General features: G+C 47.1%; 8 protein-coding genes across 8 annotated transcripts; 2 read left to right on the plus strand and 6 right to left on the minus strand.

Annotated features, from left to right (window-relative positions):
* Positions 1 to 716: 716 nt before the first annotated feature.
* FPRO_03799 (uncharacterized protein) lies at positions 717 to 2,738 on the minus strand (the record flags this gene model as incomplete). Its single annotated transcript, XM_031225949.1, has 4 exons — positions 717 to 2,300; positions 2,355 to 2,427; positions 2,488 to 2,647; positions 2,723 to 2,738. 4 exons carry the CDS (start codon positions 2,736 to 2,738, stop codon positions 717 to 719), a joined length of 1,833 nt encoding a protein of 610 aa, XP_031076534.1.
* A 1,748-nt stretch (positions 2,739 to 4,486) lies between these two features.
* On the minus strand, positions 4,487 to 5,962 carry FPRO_03798 (putative beta-glucosidase; the record flags this gene model as incomplete). Its single annotated transcript, XM_031225950.1, has 1 exon — positions 4,487 to 5,962. The coding sequence occupies one exon, from the start codon at positions 5,960 to 5,962 to the stop codon at positions 4,487 to 4,489; it is 1,476 nt and encodes a 491-aa protein (XP_031076535.1).
* Positions 5,963 to 6,648: 686 nt separating this feature from the next.
* On the minus strand, positions 6,649 to 8,507 carry FPRO_03797 (uncharacterized protein; the record flags this gene model as incomplete). The annotated part of the gene is made up of 5 exons (XM_031225952.1): positions 6,649 to 6,927; positions 6,973 to 7,364; positions 7,422 to 7,837; positions 7,891 to 8,232; positions 8,287 to 8,507. 5 exons carry the CDS (start codon positions 8,505 to 8,507, stop codon positions 6,649 to 6,651), a joined length of 1,650 nt encoding a protein of 549 aa, XP_031076536.1.
* A 660-nt stretch (positions 8,508 to 9,167) lies between these two features.
* Positions 9,168 to 11,471, plus strand: FPRO_03796 (uncharacterized protein; the record flags this gene model as incomplete). Its single annotated transcript, XM_031225953.1, has 1 exon — positions 9,168 to 11,471. The coding sequence occupies one exon, from the start codon at positions 9,168 to 9,170 to the stop codon at positions 11,469 to 11,471; it is 2,304 nt and encodes a 767-aa protein (XP_031076537.1).
* Positions 11,472 to 13,045: 1,574 nt separating this feature from the next.
* On the minus strand, positions 13,046 to 13,663 carry FPRO_03795 (uncharacterized protein; the record flags this gene model as incomplete). The annotated part of the gene is made up of 3 exons (XM_031225954.1): positions 13,046 to 13,071; positions 13,124 to 13,265; positions 13,352 to 13,663. The coding sequence occupies 3 exons, from the start codon at positions 13,661 to 13,663 to the stop codon at positions 13,046 to 13,048; spliced, it is 480 nt and encodes a 159-aa protein (XP_031076538.1).
* Positions 13,664 to 14,215: 552 nt separating this feature from the next.
* FPRO_03794 (uncharacterized protein) lies at positions 14,216 to 15,412 on the minus strand (the record flags this gene model as incomplete). Its single annotated transcript, XM_031225955.1, has 1 exon — positions 14,216 to 15,412. The coding sequence occupies one exon, from the start codon at positions 15,410 to 15,412 to the stop codon at positions 14,216 to 14,218; it is 1,197 nt and encodes a 398-aa protein (XP_031076539.1).
* Positions 15,413 to 17,014: 1,602 nt separating this feature from the next.
* Positions 17,015 to 19,001, plus strand: FPRO_03793 (uncharacterized protein; the record flags this gene model as incomplete). The annotated part of the gene is made up of 6 exons (XM_031225956.1): positions 17,015 to 17,329; positions 17,410 to 17,799; positions 17,854 to 17,959; positions 18,009 to 18,327; positions 18,380 to 18,509; positions 18,555 to 19,001. 6 exons carry the CDS (start codon positions 17,015 to 17,017, stop codon positions 18,999 to 19,001), a joined length of 1,707 nt encoding a protein of 568 aa, XP_031076540.1.
* A 72-nt stretch (positions 19,002 to 19,073) lies between these two features.
* FPRO_03792 (uncharacterized protein) lies at positions 19,074 to 20,629 on the minus strand (the record flags this gene model as incomplete). Its single annotated transcript, XM_031225957.1, has 2 exons — positions 19,074 to 19,987; positions 20,041 to 20,629. The coding sequence occupies 2 exons, from the start codon at positions 20,627 to 20,629 to the stop codon at positions 19,074 to 19,076; spliced, it is 1,503 nt and encodes a 500-aa protein (XP_031076541.1).
* Positions 20,630 to 20,855: the final 226 nt, after the last annotated feature.

Below are 20,855 nucleotides of genomic sequence, written 5' to 3' on the forward strand. Positions count from 1 at the left end.
AGGTCATTAGTGAGATAAGGCGGCGTTCGGTACCGAACATGACGTTGGAGCCTCGAAAGACTCTTTAAGAAACTAAACTTTGCGCGAGGTTATGGCTGGACCTGGCAAGTAAATGGGAATACAAAACATAGTATCTCATGTTTAATTACATCTATAACTACAAGGTATTTCTGAGAAATTCAAGATAAATCGTTACACCGAGGTGTCATTGCTTTGGAATGGTCTAACTAGATGCAGCTGGCAGAGGCCAGCGTAATAGGAATCACGGCTGGTGATTAACACTAAATTACAGTGGCGTAGCGCCATCGTTCCTCACTCTCGGTGTCCGTCGCTATTTTACCTACCCTGCAGATGGGTATGTAAAATGGTTGTAGATTCAAGGTATCACCACCAAATAGGTGCCTTTCAATACGGATAGACAATTTGCATCCTGAACATAATGCGTTCGGCTTAACAACATCAATAAAGAGTGATGAAATGAACGGCTTAACGAGCGGTCTGGTGAGAATACCGGCTGCGCGCAGCACAGTCTTATCCATTGCAGTATCTACTTAGTCCGTCCTCTACCGACATGTTTCTTCCAAGCGAATGTCTTTCCACCAAGTCCCTCATTTCCGCTTTGGGCTGTGTTTCGCCGATCGATAATGAACAGCCACCTGAACCTCGACTTTCGATACGGAATACTGGCTCGACCATCGACCCCCTGATTGATGAACCTACACAGTGTACTGTAAAATGTAACCTGTGTTGCGAAGCTGGTAGAGTGAGTCTCCTGCCGTGATGTAGGTGGAGGAAGTGTTTCCATCCAGTAGCTTCCAACCAGTGATGGGCGTGCCGGTATATTGCCAGATGTTTCCGGTGTTATGAATCTGATACAACCCCCCAGCCCCGACTGCGATCTGCTTTGTCCGAAAGTTGTTATCTAGTTGCCTCCAGCCGGTTATCGGAACGCCAGTATATTGCCAAATACTTCCAGAGTTATCAAGCTCATAGAGATCAGCATTTCGTGCCACAATATCGGTGGTGTCTGAGTTGGCTCTCAGCTTATCCCATCCAGTGAGGGGCACTCCATTATACTTCCAGATAAGGCCGCCATTGTCAAGCCGGTAGAGATTTCCCCCGGAAGCGGCAATCTTCTTAGTATCCATGCTGTTGCCCAACTGTTGCCATCCAGTTACAGGAGTGCCTGTATACTTATAGATGAAACCTGATTTATGGAGTTGGTACAGGTCGTTACCGCTGGCTACGATATCGAGAGCGGCAGCGTTATTGTCTATCAACTGCCAGCCCGTGACTGGAGTGCCGGTGTACTTGAAAATCTCCCCAGTATTGCGAAGCTGGTAGAGATTACCTTTTGAGGCGGCAATCTTGGTGGTTGAAGCCTTGTTGTCCAATAGTCGCCAACCAGTGATGGGAGTACCTGTGTAGGTCCAGATAAAACCAGATGTATGGAGCTCATAGAGATTGGGGCCGTCAACCACAATTTTGGCGGCCGCAGCATTGTTGTCCAGCAGCTTCCAACTCGGAGTAGTCGTGGACGTACTCGGACCTGGAGTTGTGGCAGCTTTGCTCATAGATGTACTCAAACTTGGAGTTATGCCTGGTGTCTCCATAGACGTGCTAAAAGATGAATTTGGAGAAGGTATAATCGACCGTATACTCGAACTTGTAGTTGTAGCATCTTCCGTCGTGGTATTGGGTTCTACTGTGCCCCAGATTGTGATTTCGCCGACATAAGTACTGATAGATCCTTCTTGCGTAAAAGTAGACGTGACGGTTCGCAGGGACGTGGCAGTTCGAATGACCGTAGTGGTGACTCCATTGGTAACAAAAATAGTGCTAAGGCGAGTCCAAGGGACAGTATTGACCTTCGTAATAGGGATAGTATCAGTTTTGACTGTGGAAGAGACAGAAGTCTGTATTACAGTAACAGTATTGAAGTTTGTAATAAACACAGTAACCGGCTTGGTAATAGTACTGGTTGTATGCTGAGTTCTGGTTGCAGTTTGAGTTCCTGTCGCTATCAAAGTGGTCAACACTGTTGAAGTAACAGTCTGACGTGTAGTAGCAAGAGTAGTCTTCTTCTTGTTGACCGTCACCACCTTCGTTGTCGTCATCGTGGTTTCGATAGTTGTAGGATTATCAAAAACAGTCAAGGTCTGACGAGAAGCAGGTTTGGTGATTAAGCAAGAACAGGCACTGCTGACGACACTAGGCGTTTTATTTGGCAGATAGCTTGGGACGGGTGTAGCCTTGACAGCACGCTCCTGGAATCCCCGCTTGACAGGCTGGGAGTTATCCTTAAGAAAAGTTAACGTTTTCTGGCTGTCTCTGTATTAAAAGGGTTTACTAACCTCGTCTGCAGAATCACAGGACATATCATAATTTATAGCTACCAGGTCCGAGTCGGGGTCAACTGCATCTAATCTAAAATTATTTAGTTACAACGGTAACAATTAGAGGTTAGTTTAAAATAAATGTGCTTACACTGGCTCGTTATAGCAGTAACAAGCATGAGAAGTAAAGCCAAAACTATAAACAGGAATGTTTTCCTGTTGGGCTAAGCAGAAGCTCTTACAGGTAGAGAAGCTAGCATCGGGAAATTGATTTAGTTGGAAAAGCATATATTCAGAGGATTTCGCGTAGCCTGTGATTCTACAGTACACCGTGTCTGAAATGTCAATCAGCTATCAGATAAATCACTATGATTGGAAGAACATACTTGGGGCCAAGGTCATGACTGGAGCGGACGCCCTTTTCATGGTCAATTACAAGATCGGATAAACTCAATGCGGCACAAACTCACGTAGTGCTAGGCAAGTAGTTATTAGCTTCAAACAGCAATGTGTATTGGATGTACTTACGTGACCCAAACGGTAGTTGTGCCAGTAACAACATTGGTAAGGGAATTGGTCACAAGCTTTGTTACCGTAGTGTTAATATTTATTGTTGCAGTTGTTGTAGCTGCTATAGTGACGGTCTTGCTGCTATGAGATGTAACTATTATGGGCGTTGTTTTTGTTACAGTACTAGTGACTTGCTTTGTTGCCTGGGCTGTAAATGTCTTAACTTCAGTATTAGTAACAAGGGCAGTTTTGGTTAGTGTGATGAAAGTTGACCCTTTTTTTGTTGAGGTGGTAAAGATGCTGATAGAGGTTGTAGTCAAAATGGTAGTGAAAACAGTTGCAGTAGCTGTTGATAATGCCGTCTGAGTGGAAGTGATTGTTGTAGTAGGAGTTACAGTGGTAGTTGTTGTTTTTCGAATGTAGGTTGAGCAAAATGCAGATCCAGCAACTGCATTGCTCTGAAAAGCTTTATTATCTGGATCTGAAGCTTTGCAAAATAGCCCTACAGAGAAAATCCAATGTCAGCTAAGTTATGTTAATCCAACTGTGTGTATATACCTGCTCTTGGTTCTAGATAGTCTCCTTTTTCAACCATATCAATAGCTGGAAAGGCACATACTGATGTAATAAAGATCAGTATGAAGACTCTCTTTAATAAGTCCATTTTAAGAAATATAAAATATGAAATAAATGTTAAATAAAATCGAACACAATACAGAGTAGAGTTTACTTTGAGAAAGAGTCTATATATATTTAGCTAGAATGCTAATTACAGTATCTTATGGAATGTTAAAGTCATACTTGCTGAAATTGAAGAGCCTAGAACTATTTCTATTAAGTCTAATATTAACTTAAAGCGGTTAAAAAGACCTTATATTCTGAAATCAGCTTTAAGTACCAAACCAGGCTAACAGAACTAAGAGTCTAGATCTCGACGTTATCAGAACTAAGAGTCTAGCACCTTTCACTCCCTATATTGTTGTCTTATTACTAGATAGTAAAGTTCCTTATTTATTACTTGTGAAGTACTTAAAGAGACTAGCTGCAGAGCGAGACAGGGGATTACTGCTAAATCTGTCAGTAAAAATCCCAAAGTAATTTCTATGCCGTTCTTTTCAAGCCCGATCGGCGACTCCGGCCGGTTTCACCAAAACGGAGAAAGACTATAGTTCTGGCAAAACCTTGAGGTATGGCCTTATCTGCTGGCGCCACAAGGAGGACAGTGTTCATGCGTCTTGGCCATGTCGTGCGTTTTGCTAGTTGGCTAGCTATTATGACAAGGAACCAATTCCCTCCAGTACTATCGTAAGCATGACCATGTCTCCAGATCCTGCTGTTTGCCTGCGCGGCTTAATTCATGATACGCGACTTTTGGCTAAGAGATTATGTTATCATAGAAGACTTGGCCGCCCAGTCGTAAAAATATGGGTCGGCGGCGGCCCATTTGTGGCTGAAGGCTTGCGAGGGAGGCATTTACTCTTTGTGTTACAGTCTTCCACATTCCAGCCACCTGGAATGCAGGCAGTGCTTCGAGACCCCTTTAGCATACAGTTGAGAAGAATATCTCGCGGGCTTGATTTGGAATCAGGCCACCTGCTGCGATCAGGTTATACACTAAAAAGCTTGAAAGGGTTACTATCTCAATCCGTGCTAATGAGATGATTGAAAAACGCCCCAAGGAAGTACCCAGACCTCTTAGCATACCGCGTCTTATGTTCAGACCCAAAATCAATCCACGTTGCCCCAAACCGATCCGAGAAACCAGCAGCCCACTCCCAATTATCCGTGAATGTCCATCCAAAGTACGACTTAATCACAACACCTTCCTGTGATGCCTTGGCGACTTCTGTGAGGTAGCTTTTGTAAAAGTCAACCCTGAAGGAGTCTTCCAAGACATCATCAGGGCCGTTTGGCTTCCAGTCGTGCTCACCCTGCGCCGTGGTACCATTCTCAGTTATGTAGATTGGTATGCCATAGCGGTTCCAGATCCAGCGGAGCAGCTTAGCCCAGCCCCAGGGAGTGGCCCGTAGCCAGTATGTGTCGCTCATAGGTCCTCTCCATTCACCTTTATTATTTTCATCAAGCTTCTCGACATTGCCCAGATGATCATTAATATCAGCTGGTCCGTCACGATGACGTACATAGAAGGCTGAGTATGAGTTCATACCATAAAACTCTGAACTTCCCAGTACAAGCTTGCTTTCTTCAGGTGTGAACCTTGGGAGACGGTCACCCAGTTGTGCACGCATAGACTCTGGATAATCTCCCGTCTTATATAAAGGGTCGCCAAACCAGGCGATTTCGAATTCTCTTGCTCGTTCCGCTGCTTCTTGGTCTAATGAATCATCGACATCCCATGGCTCAGACCAATTGCCATGAAGGGTAATCATGATGGTGCCTTTTTGCTTGGGTTTGAACTCGCGCTTATACATATCGGCAACGTACGCATGCGACACAAGTTCCGTGTGACTAACAATGAAGGGTTCCGTGCTGCTGTCCCCTTCTTCATTGCGGTCACGGAAACTGGACCGACCAGGAGCATGAACTCCAGCGGCATAGCCAGCAAGGGAATAGACGCCAGGCTCATTGTATGTGATCCAATTCTTGACGCGATCGCCGAAGCGCTCAAAACATACCCGGGCATAACGAACAAAGTCAGGAGTGAATGCATCCTTGTTTAACATTCCCCCATAACGATCTTCCAAAGTCTGAGGGATATCCCAGTGAAAGAGAGTGACGAATGGAGTAATGTTATTTGCAAGAAGCTCGTCGATCAAACGATTGTAGTATGATACACCCTCCTCATTGACAGGGTCATCCTTTCCGCCCAAAGGGATGATTCGTGACCATGAGAGTGAGAAGCGATAACCTGTGACTTTGTACTTGCGAAGCCACTCAACATCAGTCTTGTAAAGATCATAAGACTTGACAGCATCGTCACCGGTACTGCCATCTTTGACTTTGCCTGGAGTATGGGCAAAGGTATCCCATATTGAAACGCCTTTACCGTCCTTATCCCACGCGCCTTCAACTTGGGCTGCTGCTGTGGCAAACCCCCAAAGAAAGTCACGAGGTAAGGCACCTCTAATGGACTCGTCAAATTGTTGTGAACCCATGCCCAGTGATAGTGTTGCCGCTGATGAAGAAGAGGAAGAATCGAGATTGGTGAGCTACATTGAAGGTTACTCACAGGTAGCTAATAGTAACTCCATTCACATATTGAAGGGCTGGCACAAGCGAACATTGACCACTCATAATTAACAGTCATTTGCACTGGGAGGGGAAGCTGCATAATTGAGGCGAAGGGGCCATTTACCCACGAATCAAAATGATTGAGTCGCGCATGTTGAGAGTCTACGATGAGTCACTTGCTGGAGGAGCTTGATCCAAGTCACTGAACTCATGCAAGCTCGGGTTGTGGGAGCGATCTACAACAGCATCCGTTGCCGCGTGCCATTTTCCCTGCTTCCATCGTCTGTCGCGTGCAAAAGCCAAGTGTTGTTTCTACCGGCCCGCCTACCCATTCTGCCATTTATCCACTGTGCAGATCACCCGCTAGCTCTGCATACTGAACTATAGCTGGAAAGGGAAGGAGAACATTTGGAATGCATGCTACTGCATGTGATCTGCATTGACGGGGATAATCGTCTTTTATAGTGGCGTATACGCGTATCATCTACCAGTTACTCGGAAAGTGGTGAGGCGCTAATTGCTGACTATTGCGAGATGTCAAGCCAGATATTGAAACTGGGCGAATTTTCTTGACTGACACATGCGGCCATCCGTCTCAAGCAGATTACGATCAAGCTATCGTGGGAATGTTACGGGCCCGCCTCTTTTCCTCCTTGATTGAAGCCCACCTAGCGTCTGCAATCTTGACACTCAGCTTGGTGGGGTTAGTATTCTTGGTTTCAAAAATGTGGTCAATCTCCTCGAGATTGAGCTTTCCAGTCTCTGGGAAGATGAAGTAAGCCACGATAAGCTGGATGAGGTTGTAGGCAATGTAGACGGCCCAAATTTTGTATCCGACCTTGGAGATACCCACTGAGATCCCGTAGTTGTGGACAACGCCAGCAGCACCCTTCCAATGTCAGTCTTTGGAACAGAACTCTTGCAATGGACATACCTGGAACATCGTGTACAGTGCCATTCCTTTTGCCCTCAAAGGCAGCGACAACAGTTCGACCGGGTACAGGTTATGCATCGTCGCTATAAAAGACGCACTGCAGACTTGGAAACAATAAATCCAGACGACAGTGAGATAAGACAAGTATCTGTCTCCTTGGGCATTGACACGCCAACTTGTAATTGTGACAGCGGTCTGTGCAATAATAATGCATATCAAGCCCACAAAGATCAGAGTTCGTCGCCGGAAATATTCGATAATGTATGCACCAAAGAGAGTAAACACAAAGTAAGTGGCAGTCAGACCCAATGTGATGCCCAAGACATCGAGCTTCTTGGTAATGCCGATTGTTTGTAGTGCTGGATCCATGTAGAGACCAATGATGCCGCCGCCTGAGAAGAGTCAGACTCAGAAAAAAGTATAACAATGAGTTGGCGATGGAAGCTTACCATTCCACTGTTGGAAGATCGAATAGAGGAGAAGGACAAAGGTTCTGAAGCCGACAGCCTTGGTAAAGAAGACCCGGAAGTCCCATACAGCCCGGAATCCAACCGCAGAAGTCTCAATGGACTCATCAATCTGAGCTATCATGGTCTCGACAAATGGGTGGTTAGGGTCTTCAGAGGAAGTAAAGTACTTGGAGATCATAGTGCGAGCCTTTTCTCTCTGGCCTTTCATGATCATGTATCGTGGTGACTCGGGGCAGAACCAGTAGATAGTGACGCACACAAAGAAAGGAAATATGGCCTGGATAAGAAACGCTACTCTCCAGCTCCAGTTACTTTCCCAGTGAGTAAACCCCATCATGATGCCGACAATGGCAAGAGAACCAACTTGGAAGAAGGCACCAAAGATTCCAACAATACTGGCCAACTTGTTATTCAGCAGTTCATAGGATGACACAAGAGAGGGACTCACTGTCCACGAATATGAGGAGGTGCAACCTCTGCGATGTACTGCGAGCTCGTGCAAAGCGCGGTACCAAAACCGAGGACAAAGCGACCAAACATAAAGACCTTGACATTTGGAGCGAAGCATTGGATGAGAGAAGCAACAATGGTGAGAAAACACCCGAGAAAGTTGACGCTGCGACGACCAATCTTATCCGCAACGCTGAGAAACGGAGCGCCACAGAAATTGCCGATAGTCATAAGAGCGTTGATGATACCGAGTGTCGAGCCGCTATTTTCGAAACCGAAGTAGTCATGCCAGTAGAGGTTGGAGTTGATGCTGCTAATGACACCCCAATCGATACCATACCTACAAAAGCGTCAGCTCGACAGCATCAAGGATGTAATGAGTCAACGGCCTTACGCGGCTTGGTTAAATCCCATGGTCACCATGATGAGAAAGATGCGAAAGCCAGCCTTGGACTTCAGAGACAGAGCCTCCCGGGACTTGGTGATCAAGTGGTCTTCAGTGATTCGGGCTGTGACGATCTCTTCAACAGCAACGCCTGACTTGTTTGCATCAGCTTGGACATCTTGGTAGATGTTGTGGCGCTCGAAAGAGGCTCTTCGTGCCTGGATAGGCATATTGATATCCTGTGGATCGTGGTGATCTCTTACGAGTCAAAAAGACAGCAATATTAAAATGATGCATTTTGCTGTTGGATGTTAGATCGTCTTTATATAATTTCTAGAGAATGCCTTCTATGCCGCCATTGTCTTGACTTAGTTAGTGCACTTCTTACCAGTCAAGTGCCGCACGAGAGAACAATCGACAAAGTGAGTGAGTGTAGAACCCATCCTCCGAAGGTTGAATCACACCACTTCTCGACTACCCTTCTTCTCTTTGGTGGGTTCAATCACAGCCCAATGCTGCATGTACGTGATAGCTATCTGCAGTCTGTGCGATGTCGGCTAAAATGCCTCCAGTTTTTAAACCACTCTCAACTCTGGGGCATGTGGGTACAATCATCAACCTAAATAATAATCCCTCCAATAGCAACTCCAAGCCCTTCGTTACCCCATGGGCCGTTCATCCGTCCGCGTGGGTTTGTGGGGTTGACCATCCTGTTCGGGTCTAATCCATCATAATCGGCCCTGCTCGGCAAGCAAAAAAACAAGAGAGATTTATCAACTTCCCCTCATCAATCATTAGCCCCAGCATCATCATCCCATGCGCTTTTTCCACCATCAAACGCCATGAATCCATCGCGGCAAAACGGCGCGCATATCCAGTCACCTTCCACAATGGACCAAGGCGAGTCAAGTGGCACAGACAAAGCCATGCTATTGCATTATGCCGCCCCCGCATCTTCGTGGTCTGAGGCTCTTCCCATTGGCAACGGGCGACTGGGAGCTATGGTCTACGGGCGAACGTCGACTGAGCTGCTCCAACTCAATGAGGATTCTGTTTGGTATGGCGGCCCTCAGGACAGAACACCACGCGATGCGCACCGTCATTTAGCTACTCTCAGGCAACTGATCAGAGACGAGAAGCACAAAGATGCTGAAGACCTTGTGAAAGAGGCTTTCTTTGCTACGCCATCGAGCATGAGACACTACGAGCCACTGGGCCAATGCAAGATTGAGTTTAATCACCAAGAGAGTGAAGTGACCAATTACACACGGTATCTGGACCTGAAGACTTCTCAAGTCACAACAAGTTATAAATGCAACGACATAGAATATCGTCGCGATATAATTGCCAGCTTTCCAGACAGTGTACTCGCTATCCAAGTCCAAGCATCCAAAAAGAGCCGTTTCGTTATCCGGTTGAATCGACAGAGCGAGAATGAGGTAGAGACCAATGAGTACCTCGATAGCATCTTCGCGCAAGACTCACGGATTATCCTCAACGCAACACCTGGCGGCGCAAATAGTAATCGCCTGTCTCTTGTTCTTGGAGTTTCCTGCGAACTTAGCGACGGGACTGTTAGGGCAGTCGGAAATTGCCTGATTGTGGACGCGCCAAGATGTGTTATCGCGATTGGGGCGCAAACTACGTTCAGAAAAGATGACCCCGAAAGATCAGCTCTTTTAAATGTTGATGATGCTCTCCGACGATCATGGGATGTTCTCATTCGCCGCCATCGATGTGATTATACCAACCTCTTCGGCCGAATGTCCCTGCGGTTGTTCCCTGACGCGAACCATCTACCAACAAATAAGAGGATCATCAGCAATAGAGACCCGGGACTAGTCGCCCTGTATCACAACTACGGTCGATATCTGCTCATTTCGTCCAGCCGAAACTCTGAAAAGGCTCTACCGGCAACATTGCAAGGAATATGGAACCCTTCGTTTTCACCGCCTTGGGGATCCAAGTTCACCATCAACATTAATCTCCAAATGAACTACTGGCCTGCTATCCCATGCAGTCTCATCCAATGTGCTATACCACTCATCACCCTGCTCGAACGCATGGCTGAAAAGGGAAAACGAACAGCCAAGATGATGTACAACTGCAAAGGATGGTGCGCTCATCATAACACTGACATATGGGCTGATACAGACCCCCAAGATCGCTGGATGCCTGCGACTATCTGGCCACTCGGAGGAGCCTGGCTATGTACTGATGTTGTCAGGATGCTCATATATCAGTACGAGCCTACCCTACACTGTCGCATCGCTCCAATCCTCGAAGGCTGTGTTCAGTTCCTTCTTGACTTTCTAATTACATCTGCTTGCGGCAGATACCTGGTCACCAATCCGTCATTGTCTCCGGAAAACAGCTTTGTGTCCCACTCAGGAGAGACAGGGATCTTCTGCGAAGGGTCTGTAATCGACATGACAATTGTGCGCATTGCGTTTGAGAGCTTTCTATGGAGCATTAGTATCCTCGATCCCGATCATCCGCGAAGGAACGACGTCATCGCAGCTCTTGATAAGCTACCGCCCATGTCACTCAACAAGGATGGACTCATACAAGAATGGGGCCTGAAGAACCACAAAGAAGCTGAACCAGGACACCGACATGTATCGCATCTCTTTGGGCTATATCCCGACGATTCTATCAGCATGGACTCATCGCCGCTCCTGATCAAGGCTGCAAAGAAAGTCCTTGCAAGGAGAGCGGAGCACGGAGGAGGTCATACAGGTTGGAGTAGGGCATGGCTACTAAACCTTCACGCACGGCTCCGAGACTCGGAAGGTTGCCAAAACCACATGGATCTGTTGCTCAAAACGTCGACATTGCCAAACATGCTAGACAATCATCCTCCATTCCAGATTGACGGCAATTTTGGCGGATGTGCTGGGATCTTGGAGTGTCTGGTCCAATCTACACTAAGATCTGAGCCGTCGAGACAGGTCGTCGTGATACATCTGCTACCGAGCTTACCGTCGTCTTGGGCAGGTGGGAAGCTGACTCATATCAGGGCTATGGGAGGTTGGCTTGTTTCTATGGAGTGGAGGGCAGGCATGCTTGTAAAACCTCTGCAGGTGGAAGCCACTGTGATGCAGGCTCCAGACGCTCTCGTTGTGTTTCCTAACGGGGACAAGGTTTATGTGTCGAGTAAGAAAGCAGGCCCACAAAGTATATGGCATAAATGATATGTCTTAATATTGAAGATGCGAGACTTAATTGAATGGCGCCTGTCTTTCCAGTCTTGACTGGCGAGAATCTCAAATACCTGACTTATCAAACCCATGAATATCCGTTCCAACCCAGCGTTGAAACAAATGTCGTCCAACACAATAGCTTTCTCCAAACCAAATAGTAAAACCCCCTCGACAGTCAATCACGAGTTGTCCATGATTTCATTTTGCATCCCAACTTGTAAACTCAACGCCATGGCCCAGGCCTCAGACGAGAAATGTACTGGCATCTTTTCTGCCTTGCGAGGCAATATCGAACCTCGACCAAAAGTGTCAGCATATCCAACTAATTGTTCCTCTTGAAGGTCTTCGTACCAGTTTATCGCCAGGAGATCCATTCAAAAGCTCGAGCCCCTCAGGGCACGCCTGCTCGTGTCACTGCCCTGGCTGGATGTTTGCTTGGACTTTCCCTTCCGGAAACCGTTGCTTGACCCGTGAAAAGACCGATCCCAAGCCCCGGCCCTCGCTGGGCTAGATCTGAGCTTGGCTCCTCCACCTGACGATCTGAGAGTCGCAGTCCCGTTGAGCCCCATTGCTCTTCCTCCTCCAGGCCCGGAACGGCGTCTGCCTCCGCAAAGTCCACAACACATGTTGGCAGATTTAGGTTTGATGAAAGATGAGTAGGATGAGTGCGTGTGTGGGAGTGGTAGTGTAAATGTTTGTGGTTAAGGGAGAAACAAAAGAAACGGTAAGAGAGAACTGGGGGAGACACGGATACTTATAGATGGAAAGAGGCAACTGGAATTATCTTCTGACTTTTATGACTAATTTTCTCCTCTGCAGACTTATTTTGAGTTTACCAGAACTATGTTTCTCGATTGTGCTTATTTCAACTAAGTTCTCTCGGTTCATTTAAACTCTCAGCCAGTACTGTGTACTTGAGCTTCTGCGCAATGTTTCTCGCATGTAGCTGTACTAAGTTCTGTCGGCTGGTTTAAGCTCTCAGCCATGAAATTCCTGAATGACTACCTAGTCATTCGGTTGTTTTACCTGGCCAATTGTGCGATGTCACATATATTGCGCTCAAGGTAACCACTACCGATACGAGCGAAACAATGGTCCAACTGGATAAGTGTACGGTTATCCATACCGCTCAGTGGTTTAAAATTCATTCAATCAACCGAAAGTTAAATAACAACTGATAACTAGATACCACCTGTTTGTTTTAATCTTAGCCTTGGGGGATCCTGTATACCTCATTCTTGCTATCTATGGACTTCTTGACTCCAAACCCAGATATTGAATAAGTATCCTTTAAAGCAGTAGACGTCTTTGTTCTAGATACCCCCCTGTAGAGTAAAATAGGGGACATCTATTACTTTATCCTCGTCCTGACTTTCATAAGGATATAAGTGTTGATATATTAAACTCCTAATTCGATCTTAAAAACCTTCTTACCTTGGCTTTTCTTTATTTCTTAAATCCCTGTGAGAAACGACGTCCAGCTTGAGCTGAAAATGTCAGTTTATTAAAGTCCTGATTCATTTTTAAAAAACCTTACCGAAATTGTTAGCAGCCTTTACGCCGCTCTAAGAGACTTGGCCTCCATATTTGGCTAAAAGTGTTAATGTATGAAGCTCATAATTAATTCTCAAAAGGCTTCTTACCCATATTACTAGCAGTAGCTGCCATCGCATTTATACCAGCCTTGGACTGTCTAAGCTTTCCACGCAAGCTGTTAGCCGGCGGTTGATACACTTTCGTCTTACGCTTATTCCCAAAGAGCATATCCTGTGATAGCGGCTTTACCTAGCTTTTGGTAGACGTCTGATTTGTGAGCTAGATGTCTTACCAGCAAGTTGAAACTTGTAGGTCAGAACTCAAGCAGGACTTACCGTGGAGCGAATGGAACCATTGGAGCCACTGAGGCCACGCCTGCTCGTGTCACTGCCCTGACTGGCTCTTTGCTTAGACTTTCCCTTCCGGAAGCCGTTTGTCGATCCAAAGAACGATCGATCCCAAGCTTGGTTGCCCGTATCTTTGAGCTGCCTTGCTTTTGCATCCACCCTGGTGTGGCTGACCCTCTTGCTTTTGCGACTGAATCGTGACGGGCTGCGTGGCTTCCCACCACCCATAGCTTGGGCAAACGCGCGACTATTGATCTTGTCGCCCCTGGACTGACGTCCCCAGCCGGTGCCGCCGCACATGATTGCGGATGATAGTATCCTAAAGGATGAGTAAGATAGGTGCGTGCGTGTTTGTCTGGAAGGTGAAGTTATAGAATTTGTTGGTGAGCAGAGGGAAAGCAGAGAGATAATGGGGGAAGACGCAGTTATTTATAGCGTTCTGACCCAAGCCACAGAAATCCCATCTTACCTCTAGTGTTTCAAGTATTGTATACCTCAGATCCGCTACAGCTTATGTGAATAAGTCTCTATTTGACAATTTACTGTCTAGAGGACTGACTTCTGGTGGGTAAGTCAAGGCTCTAGGTTCAGGCCGCAGATATCAGTTACAAATAGAAGCACTTTATTGCAACTTATACATTCCACCATAGTAGTTGACCAATTACTGTGTTTCATGCACATCCTTCCCCGCATTCCCCTCTGGACCCTGAGATTGAGGTGACCGCTACTCGTATAAACAAAACAGGTATCTAATTGGACAAATAGGCAGCTTGAGCAATATAGTTCCATTGTCAGGTCACTCACGAATTCAATTTATATAAGTCAAAACATAAACAGATAACACGTGTCTCATCAAGGGGATTTGCCTAGCATCCGCCCAACCATAACAATTCTCATGACAGTCTCAGCACTCTCACGGGTTAATTTCTCCGCTTCCAAAACCGCATCATCCAAACTCATTGGTCGCTGTATGATACAGGTGAAAGCATCAATCCCAATGTCATAGTTCACTCTGGCTCCATGCCCAATCGTACCCGCGATGGCAATCACAGGAAGTCCATGGTTCTTTGCCAATCTGGCCACTTCTGCGGGGATCTTTCCCCTCGGCGTTTGATCGTCAATTCCCCCCTCTGCAGTAAGTACAAGATCGCAGTCTTCAAAGATACTGTGCAAGTTGATGTACTGCATAATAACCTCATATCTGGGTCTGAGTGTAGCTCCTACCAAGCGCAAGCCTGTTCCAAGACCTCCCGAGGCACCGCCTCCAGGAGAAAGTCGGACATTTTTGTCGCAGAGAATACCTGTAGCAACGTCTGCCAAATTTTCCATGGCGAGACTGAGGCGAGCGGCTTGCTCTGTGGTTGATCCTTTCTGGGGACCGAAGACATTTGCCACTCCGCCGGGTCCGCAAAGTACGTTATGCCAATTCACAGCGACGTCAATTTTGGCTTTGAAGACGCGCTCGTCGACTCTAGTGAGGTCAATAGAACCAAGTTCCAAGAGTGACTCGCCACCAGCACCCAAGGGGAGGACACGTCCTTGGACATCAACCAGTCTTGCACCGAGAGCTTGGAGCATCCCCGCGCCGCCATCACACGTCCCAGAGTCACCGCATCCAACCAGAATGCGCGTAGCTCCAGCATCAAGCGCAGCAAGGACGAGTTGACCAACACCAAATGTTGTTGTCTTGCCTGGATTGCGACGATTGGGCGGGACTAAGCTCAGGCCAGCAGCAGCAGCCATTTCCAGGACGGCCGTGGTTGGCTCATCGTCTTCGCGACCAAGGAGACCAAAGAATGACGTGACTTGTTCTCCCACGGGTCCGACCACGTGTACGCGGTGCAATGAGCCGCCTGTAGCTGTGACAATGGCCTGTGTGAAACCTTCGCCTCCATCAACCAATGGAACTTTGCGGACCGAGGCATTAGGTTCAACAGCGAGGATCCCGGCTTCAATACAGTCTGCAGCCTCATTGGGCTGAAGGCTGCCCTTGAAGCCAGATGGACAGACAAGGACTCTCATACTTGGTGTAGCGACAGTGGAGCCCATTGTCATTCTGTCTGTGTAAAAGGGCTTGAGTAAGTGTTCACACAGATTATGAAGAAGAGGTATTGATAGGATATAAACGATAGGCTTGTTGTAGCGAATGGAAGCTTTCCAGCTTAAGTTCTATAGCGAATGTGAAGATGAGGCTGTTGATTGTTCTGAATCGCTATTTTCTCTGCCTACACATGGCATTATTATATACTTGAATGCTTTTGTCTACCCCCATGTTTCCAATTCCAATTGACCGCATCTCATCTAGTGAATGATCCCATCTTCTCACTCAGCCCCAACAAATCAAAATATACACTAGCCTGCATCGCAGAAGGGACAGCCCCAGAATAGTAACAGGTCGTCTGCCACTCTGTCTTGAAACGAACATTAGCTCAATCTTGATTTCTGGAATGCGCTTGCGTCACGCGATCACCCAAGCCACATGGCATAAATAGAATGCATTGATATGGGGATTTGCCTCAAAGATCAATCAGGCGAGTCAAGATAAGGGACGCGTCATTCATCACAGGGCTGAGGAGATCATCACTGGGCAGCTCGCTTATGAGTTTGGCATGTCAGAGTGGATAGGGCAATGGAAGCTATAGCAGGGATAGAATTTAAGCTTAATTCAAGGTCTCGTGGCTTGAGTGGGCAATGCCGAGTTAAACGTCATCAAGGTTGCGTACTAACGGCGCCGTCATTGCTTGGCCCTTATCTAAGTTCCGTGAATCATGCTTCTGCCAATCAACGAGAGACACGCCATGCACAAGAGGCATATTAATAGAAAAGCCATTGGAGCAGATCTTTGGCTCCGGAGAAGCTCACAGACGCTTGATTTCCGCTCGTGAGTTTGCATCATATGGTTTGGAAATATGACTTGTGAGCCCCGGAGCGAAAACGAGAAGTCAATATTGCAGAGACTGTCGCTGAGATCCCGCGCACAAATTGTACTTCAGGGCTAGGGCTCTGGAGCTGAGAGGCAATTGTCTCGGGAAGTTGGAATATTCCGAATTTCATGGCGTGATGATGCGCGATATGATTTCCGCCTTCAGGTCTTGGCGATGCTGCTTGAGCAAATGAAATGGCCCCAACCCAACCAAGCTAAGTCGAAACGAAACTTCTAAGCCACCTTAGTGACGACCATGAGCAATGAACAGCTGAAACCGCTGTCAATCACTGGAATCACTCAATCAGCGATACGAACATTTCAGCAAAGGCGCCTAGCGGTATACTGTCCAAGACAGTAGCCTCATCAGTGACGCATTCAGGCTGTGTAGACTTGACAGTCTTTTACTGCTAGCAAGATGATACGGAATGGCGTGGTTCTGGCGAGTTGTTCTTCTTGCTTGTGCAGGCTGTGCCTTTATCTTTGCATATTTTAGCGTTAGTTGCTAAACATGGTCAAGTTACAGCCTCTTATCCTGATCCAACAAGCTTTGGAAAATGTGAAGATATAACTGACCATCTCAGCCCTCCTATGATAGGAATCAACTGATCAAAATACACTCGCTTACTCATTCTCTCGTTCTATCATCACTGTTTGCAGTCTATACAGCTCCCCCAGACGACATTCGTTGCCTTGTAATTGCCCCATTCCCTATTGTCCTGCAAGCAATGAGCAAAAGCAACACTCCAGCACTCTCAAGAGCTGGCTCTCGTTCCTCTCTTTGGAGGTCTTGGAGCCCCATGCTCGAGGACTTGGTCAACTATGAGAAGTCGCGTGAGAATTATCCTTGGCTGATAGGTGATCATGACCGTGACATAAGCTATGACCCGAACCGTTCGAGTCGTTCACGGCCACTCGCGTCCCTTGCGGAAGACCCGGATATTGCGAGCCAGTCAGACCGATCTGCAAAGTCGTCTGAAGATTTAGAGCGCCATCCAATCCCAGAGCCCCTTCTTTTGCCTCAAGACGAGGACCCAGACCTGGTAAGCTAGCGCTCATCTCAATCACCTTTTTAACTATCCCTGCACCTTCTGGATGCCATAAGTATTAACACAAAGGTCAGGTGACCTGGGATGGTCCCCATGATCCCTCTAATCCACACAATTGGACCAAGGGCAAGAAATGGCTCTCGACAATTCTTGTCTCCTGCTTCACATTCATTTCCCCCGTCTCTTCGACCATGCTGGCTCCAGCCTTGTCAGATCTCGCCAAAGAGTTCAAGATCTCATCTGACTTTGAGACGTATCTTCTCATGTCCATCTTTCTTTTGGCTTATGCCATTGGCCCATTCTTGCTCGCTCCCCTGTCAGAGATGTTTGGGAGAGTTGTTGTTCTTCAGTCTGCTAACATGTTCTATCTGATCTTCAACACTGTGTGCGGCTTCTCGAAAACCAAGGAGCAGATGCTTGTCTTTCGCTTCTTGAGCGGTCTTGGCGGGAGTGCACCTCAGGCGGTATGACCACCGATACTCACTACCCTACTATTCTTACTAACGATTCGAGTCTAGCTTGGAGGCGGCGTGCTGAGCGACTGTTGGAAGAAAGAGGAGCGCGGAACTGCAACCGCCATCTACAGCCTTGCACCATTTTTGGGACCTGCTGTGGGGCCCATAGGTAAAGCAACTCAACTCACGACAAGGGCTTCGGACTAACACATCTCCAGCCGCTGGCTACCTAACCCAACACTTGAACTGGCGATGGATTTTCTGGGTGGTCTCCATAGCCGACGCTGTGGTTCAAATTCTCGCGTTCCTGTTCTTGCAAGAGACTTATCCACCCAAGATTCTCAAGGTCAAGGCCAGAAAGCTCCGCAAGGCCACTGGTAACAGACTTCTCCATACCGAATTTGAGCAGAGAGATCGATCCTTCGTTTCTTTACTTTTGACCAACCTCAAGAGACCATTCAAGATGCTGTTTACCCAGCCAGCCATTCAGATCACAGCTCTGTATAGGGGGTATTTATATGGTCTTATGTATCTAGTGTGAGTGTAAGCCCTTGATATCCATCATAATCACCGACTTACGCGCCCCTAGTTTTGCTTCCTTCCCCATGGTCTGGGAACAGCAATACAACCAAGAGCCTGGCCGTGCCAGCCTGAACTACGTCTCTCTTGGTATTGGATTTGTCATTGGGCTCCAGGTGTCCGGTCCCCTGATTGACAAGGTATTTGACCTCTTCTCACATTTGGTCGCACACTAAATCTCCAAGGTCTACGCAATGCTCAAGATTCGGTATAACCACCATGGCCGGCCTGAATTTCGCGTACCTCTGATGTTCCCAACCGCACTTGTCACCCCAGCGGGTCTCGTTCTATACGGTGTCTCGGCACACCTGAAACTCCACTGGATCATCCCAAATTTCGGGACAGCGATCTTTTCTGCAGGGCTCATTCTGTCGTTTCAATGTGCTCAGACGTACATCATTGACTCTTATGAGCGGTATGCCGCTAGTGCGACTGGGGCAGCTGCTTTTGTCCGTACCATGGCTGGCTTTAGCTTTCCTCTGTTTGCGCCTGCTATGTATCAACGTCTTGGGATCGCGTGGGGAAATGGCCTGCTTGCGGGCACAGCCGTGTTGATCTGTCTTGTCGCGCCAATTGTGCTCTGGCGTCATGGAGAGTGGATTCGAAGGAAGAGTCCTTACTGCGCAGGATAGAGCCGCCAAGTCTTTACATTCCCGAAACGAAGTTTAAATTTGACTTAAATATCTACACTTGCTGACACCTATTCAAGCATTTCTTAATGCCGTTCCGCCTTCCTGCTCCGAATCTGCTTCACTATCCGAGTCAGCAAAAACCAGAGTATCTACCGAGCGAGTCAAGCCAGTAATCGAATTGGGACGATTGAAAGCTGAGATATTTTTCTTTCTTATAGCTCTGAAAAACGCATCTCGAACATCATGAATAACTGGGTTAAGTGTGTCTCTCAATTCCCGATACAATGTGTCGTGAGATCCCTGAGCTAGATTGATTGGCCCCCAGTTGAGGTAGATCTGTTCGTGAGCATCAGGTTCAACAGGCCTCGAGGGGTGATGTCGATAGTAAAGCTTACAGCAAAAACAAGAAAACTTGCTAGTGCCAATAAAGCGGTCGTCATCCGCGAAGCGCAATCCGTTTCTGTGAAAATGCTCCAGAACTTGAACCTCGCAGTGGACTATCGGGGGATTCGACTGTAGCTTGAGGAATTGCTCTTTGACTCGATCTTCTAATCCAACATGATTCTTGAAGCGGGATAGGTCTTTCTGGAGATAAGAAAAGTCTTCATCTCCGTTTGAAATCATTCTTCCCAGTATGCTGTCCAGGTTGGTGTGGGAATCAATTTCTGGTGGCTGTGCACCCGATGGGGCGGGGACTTCAGACACTCGAAATACGTCAAGAACTTGTCTCACACGCAGAGCGTCCTCAACAAGATGCTTCGAAACACGGATATGATCCGCGAGCCTTCCAACAAAATGTCTTGCATTATAAGAGGCTTTTGCTAGCATTTCACTGCCTTCGTCAACAAGAGCCTCTTGACTTAGTCGTAGAAGTGTGTCCATTTGCGGATCGTTCCGAGATATGTAAGCTGACATGCATATATCGTAGGCTCCGAGGACTTCTCGGTATTGGAATCGTTGCAGCCATAGTTTTAGACTTCTCGCTTCTGACTTCATGTTAGGCACGCCTGTACATCTTGCACCGTATTGCAAGACATACCAGTATCAGCCACGTTACCGCGGCGAGTCACGGATCCATTCAAGTGACTAATGCACAACGTTGCCATCCTCGATAGTAGGCTTGCTTCCTTTCTAATCCTAGGGGCTGCAAAGGCTGCAAAGGACCTAGCCAGATTGTTCACCTGTTCAGCCAGCCAACCTACACTGGGGTCTGGCTCTCGTGTCACATCTTGAAGGCGTTGTAATGTTTGTCTCAAGAATGTCGGTGTCCTATGTGCCAAAGTAAACTCACCCTGCTCAAAACCATGATCAAAACCCTGATTTGATGCCACCCAGAAAACAGAACTTTCTTCGGAGTCTTCAATACCAATTGATGTCGTAGCTCTACCGCCTTTATCCCAGTCACAGTAGTGGGCAAGCCCTGTTGTGAGTCGGCGGCGAGAGGCGGTCAAACTTATATTATCGTGTTTGACAGTCACTTGTGGACCTTGAATGGGCTGTTCGATCCAAAGAAGTACCATTGCCTCATACAGTCGCGCGATGAGTCTTTGATATTTGTCGAGTCGAGGCGTGCCAACTCTAACGACAGTGGTTGGTGGCATTGGAAAGATCTCCTCTGTTTGAGACATCGTCAAAGAAGAAGACAAGATCATGTGCTAGAGTTTGGAAATATCAGTAATGGGCCTGAGATGTATATTAATAGCTCTTACAAGATCTGGTCCAAGTTTACGCACTTTGGACAAAGAGGGGGCTCTTCTCCAGTAAATACTTGGTTTTATATAGTAGCGTGGCTGATTTCTTTTGCTTGGAATGTCTGTTACCCAATATGAATGACGTATAAAGATTAATAAACGA

Source organism: Fusarium proliferatum, assembly GCF_900067095.1.
Source record: "Fusarium proliferatum ET1 genome assembly, contig: FPRO_scaffold002, whole genome shotgun sequence".
In the NCBI taxonomy this organism is placed as follows: domain Eukaryota; kingdom Fungi; phylum Ascomycota; class Sordariomycetes; order Hypocreales; family Nectriaceae; genus Fusarium; species Fusarium proliferatum.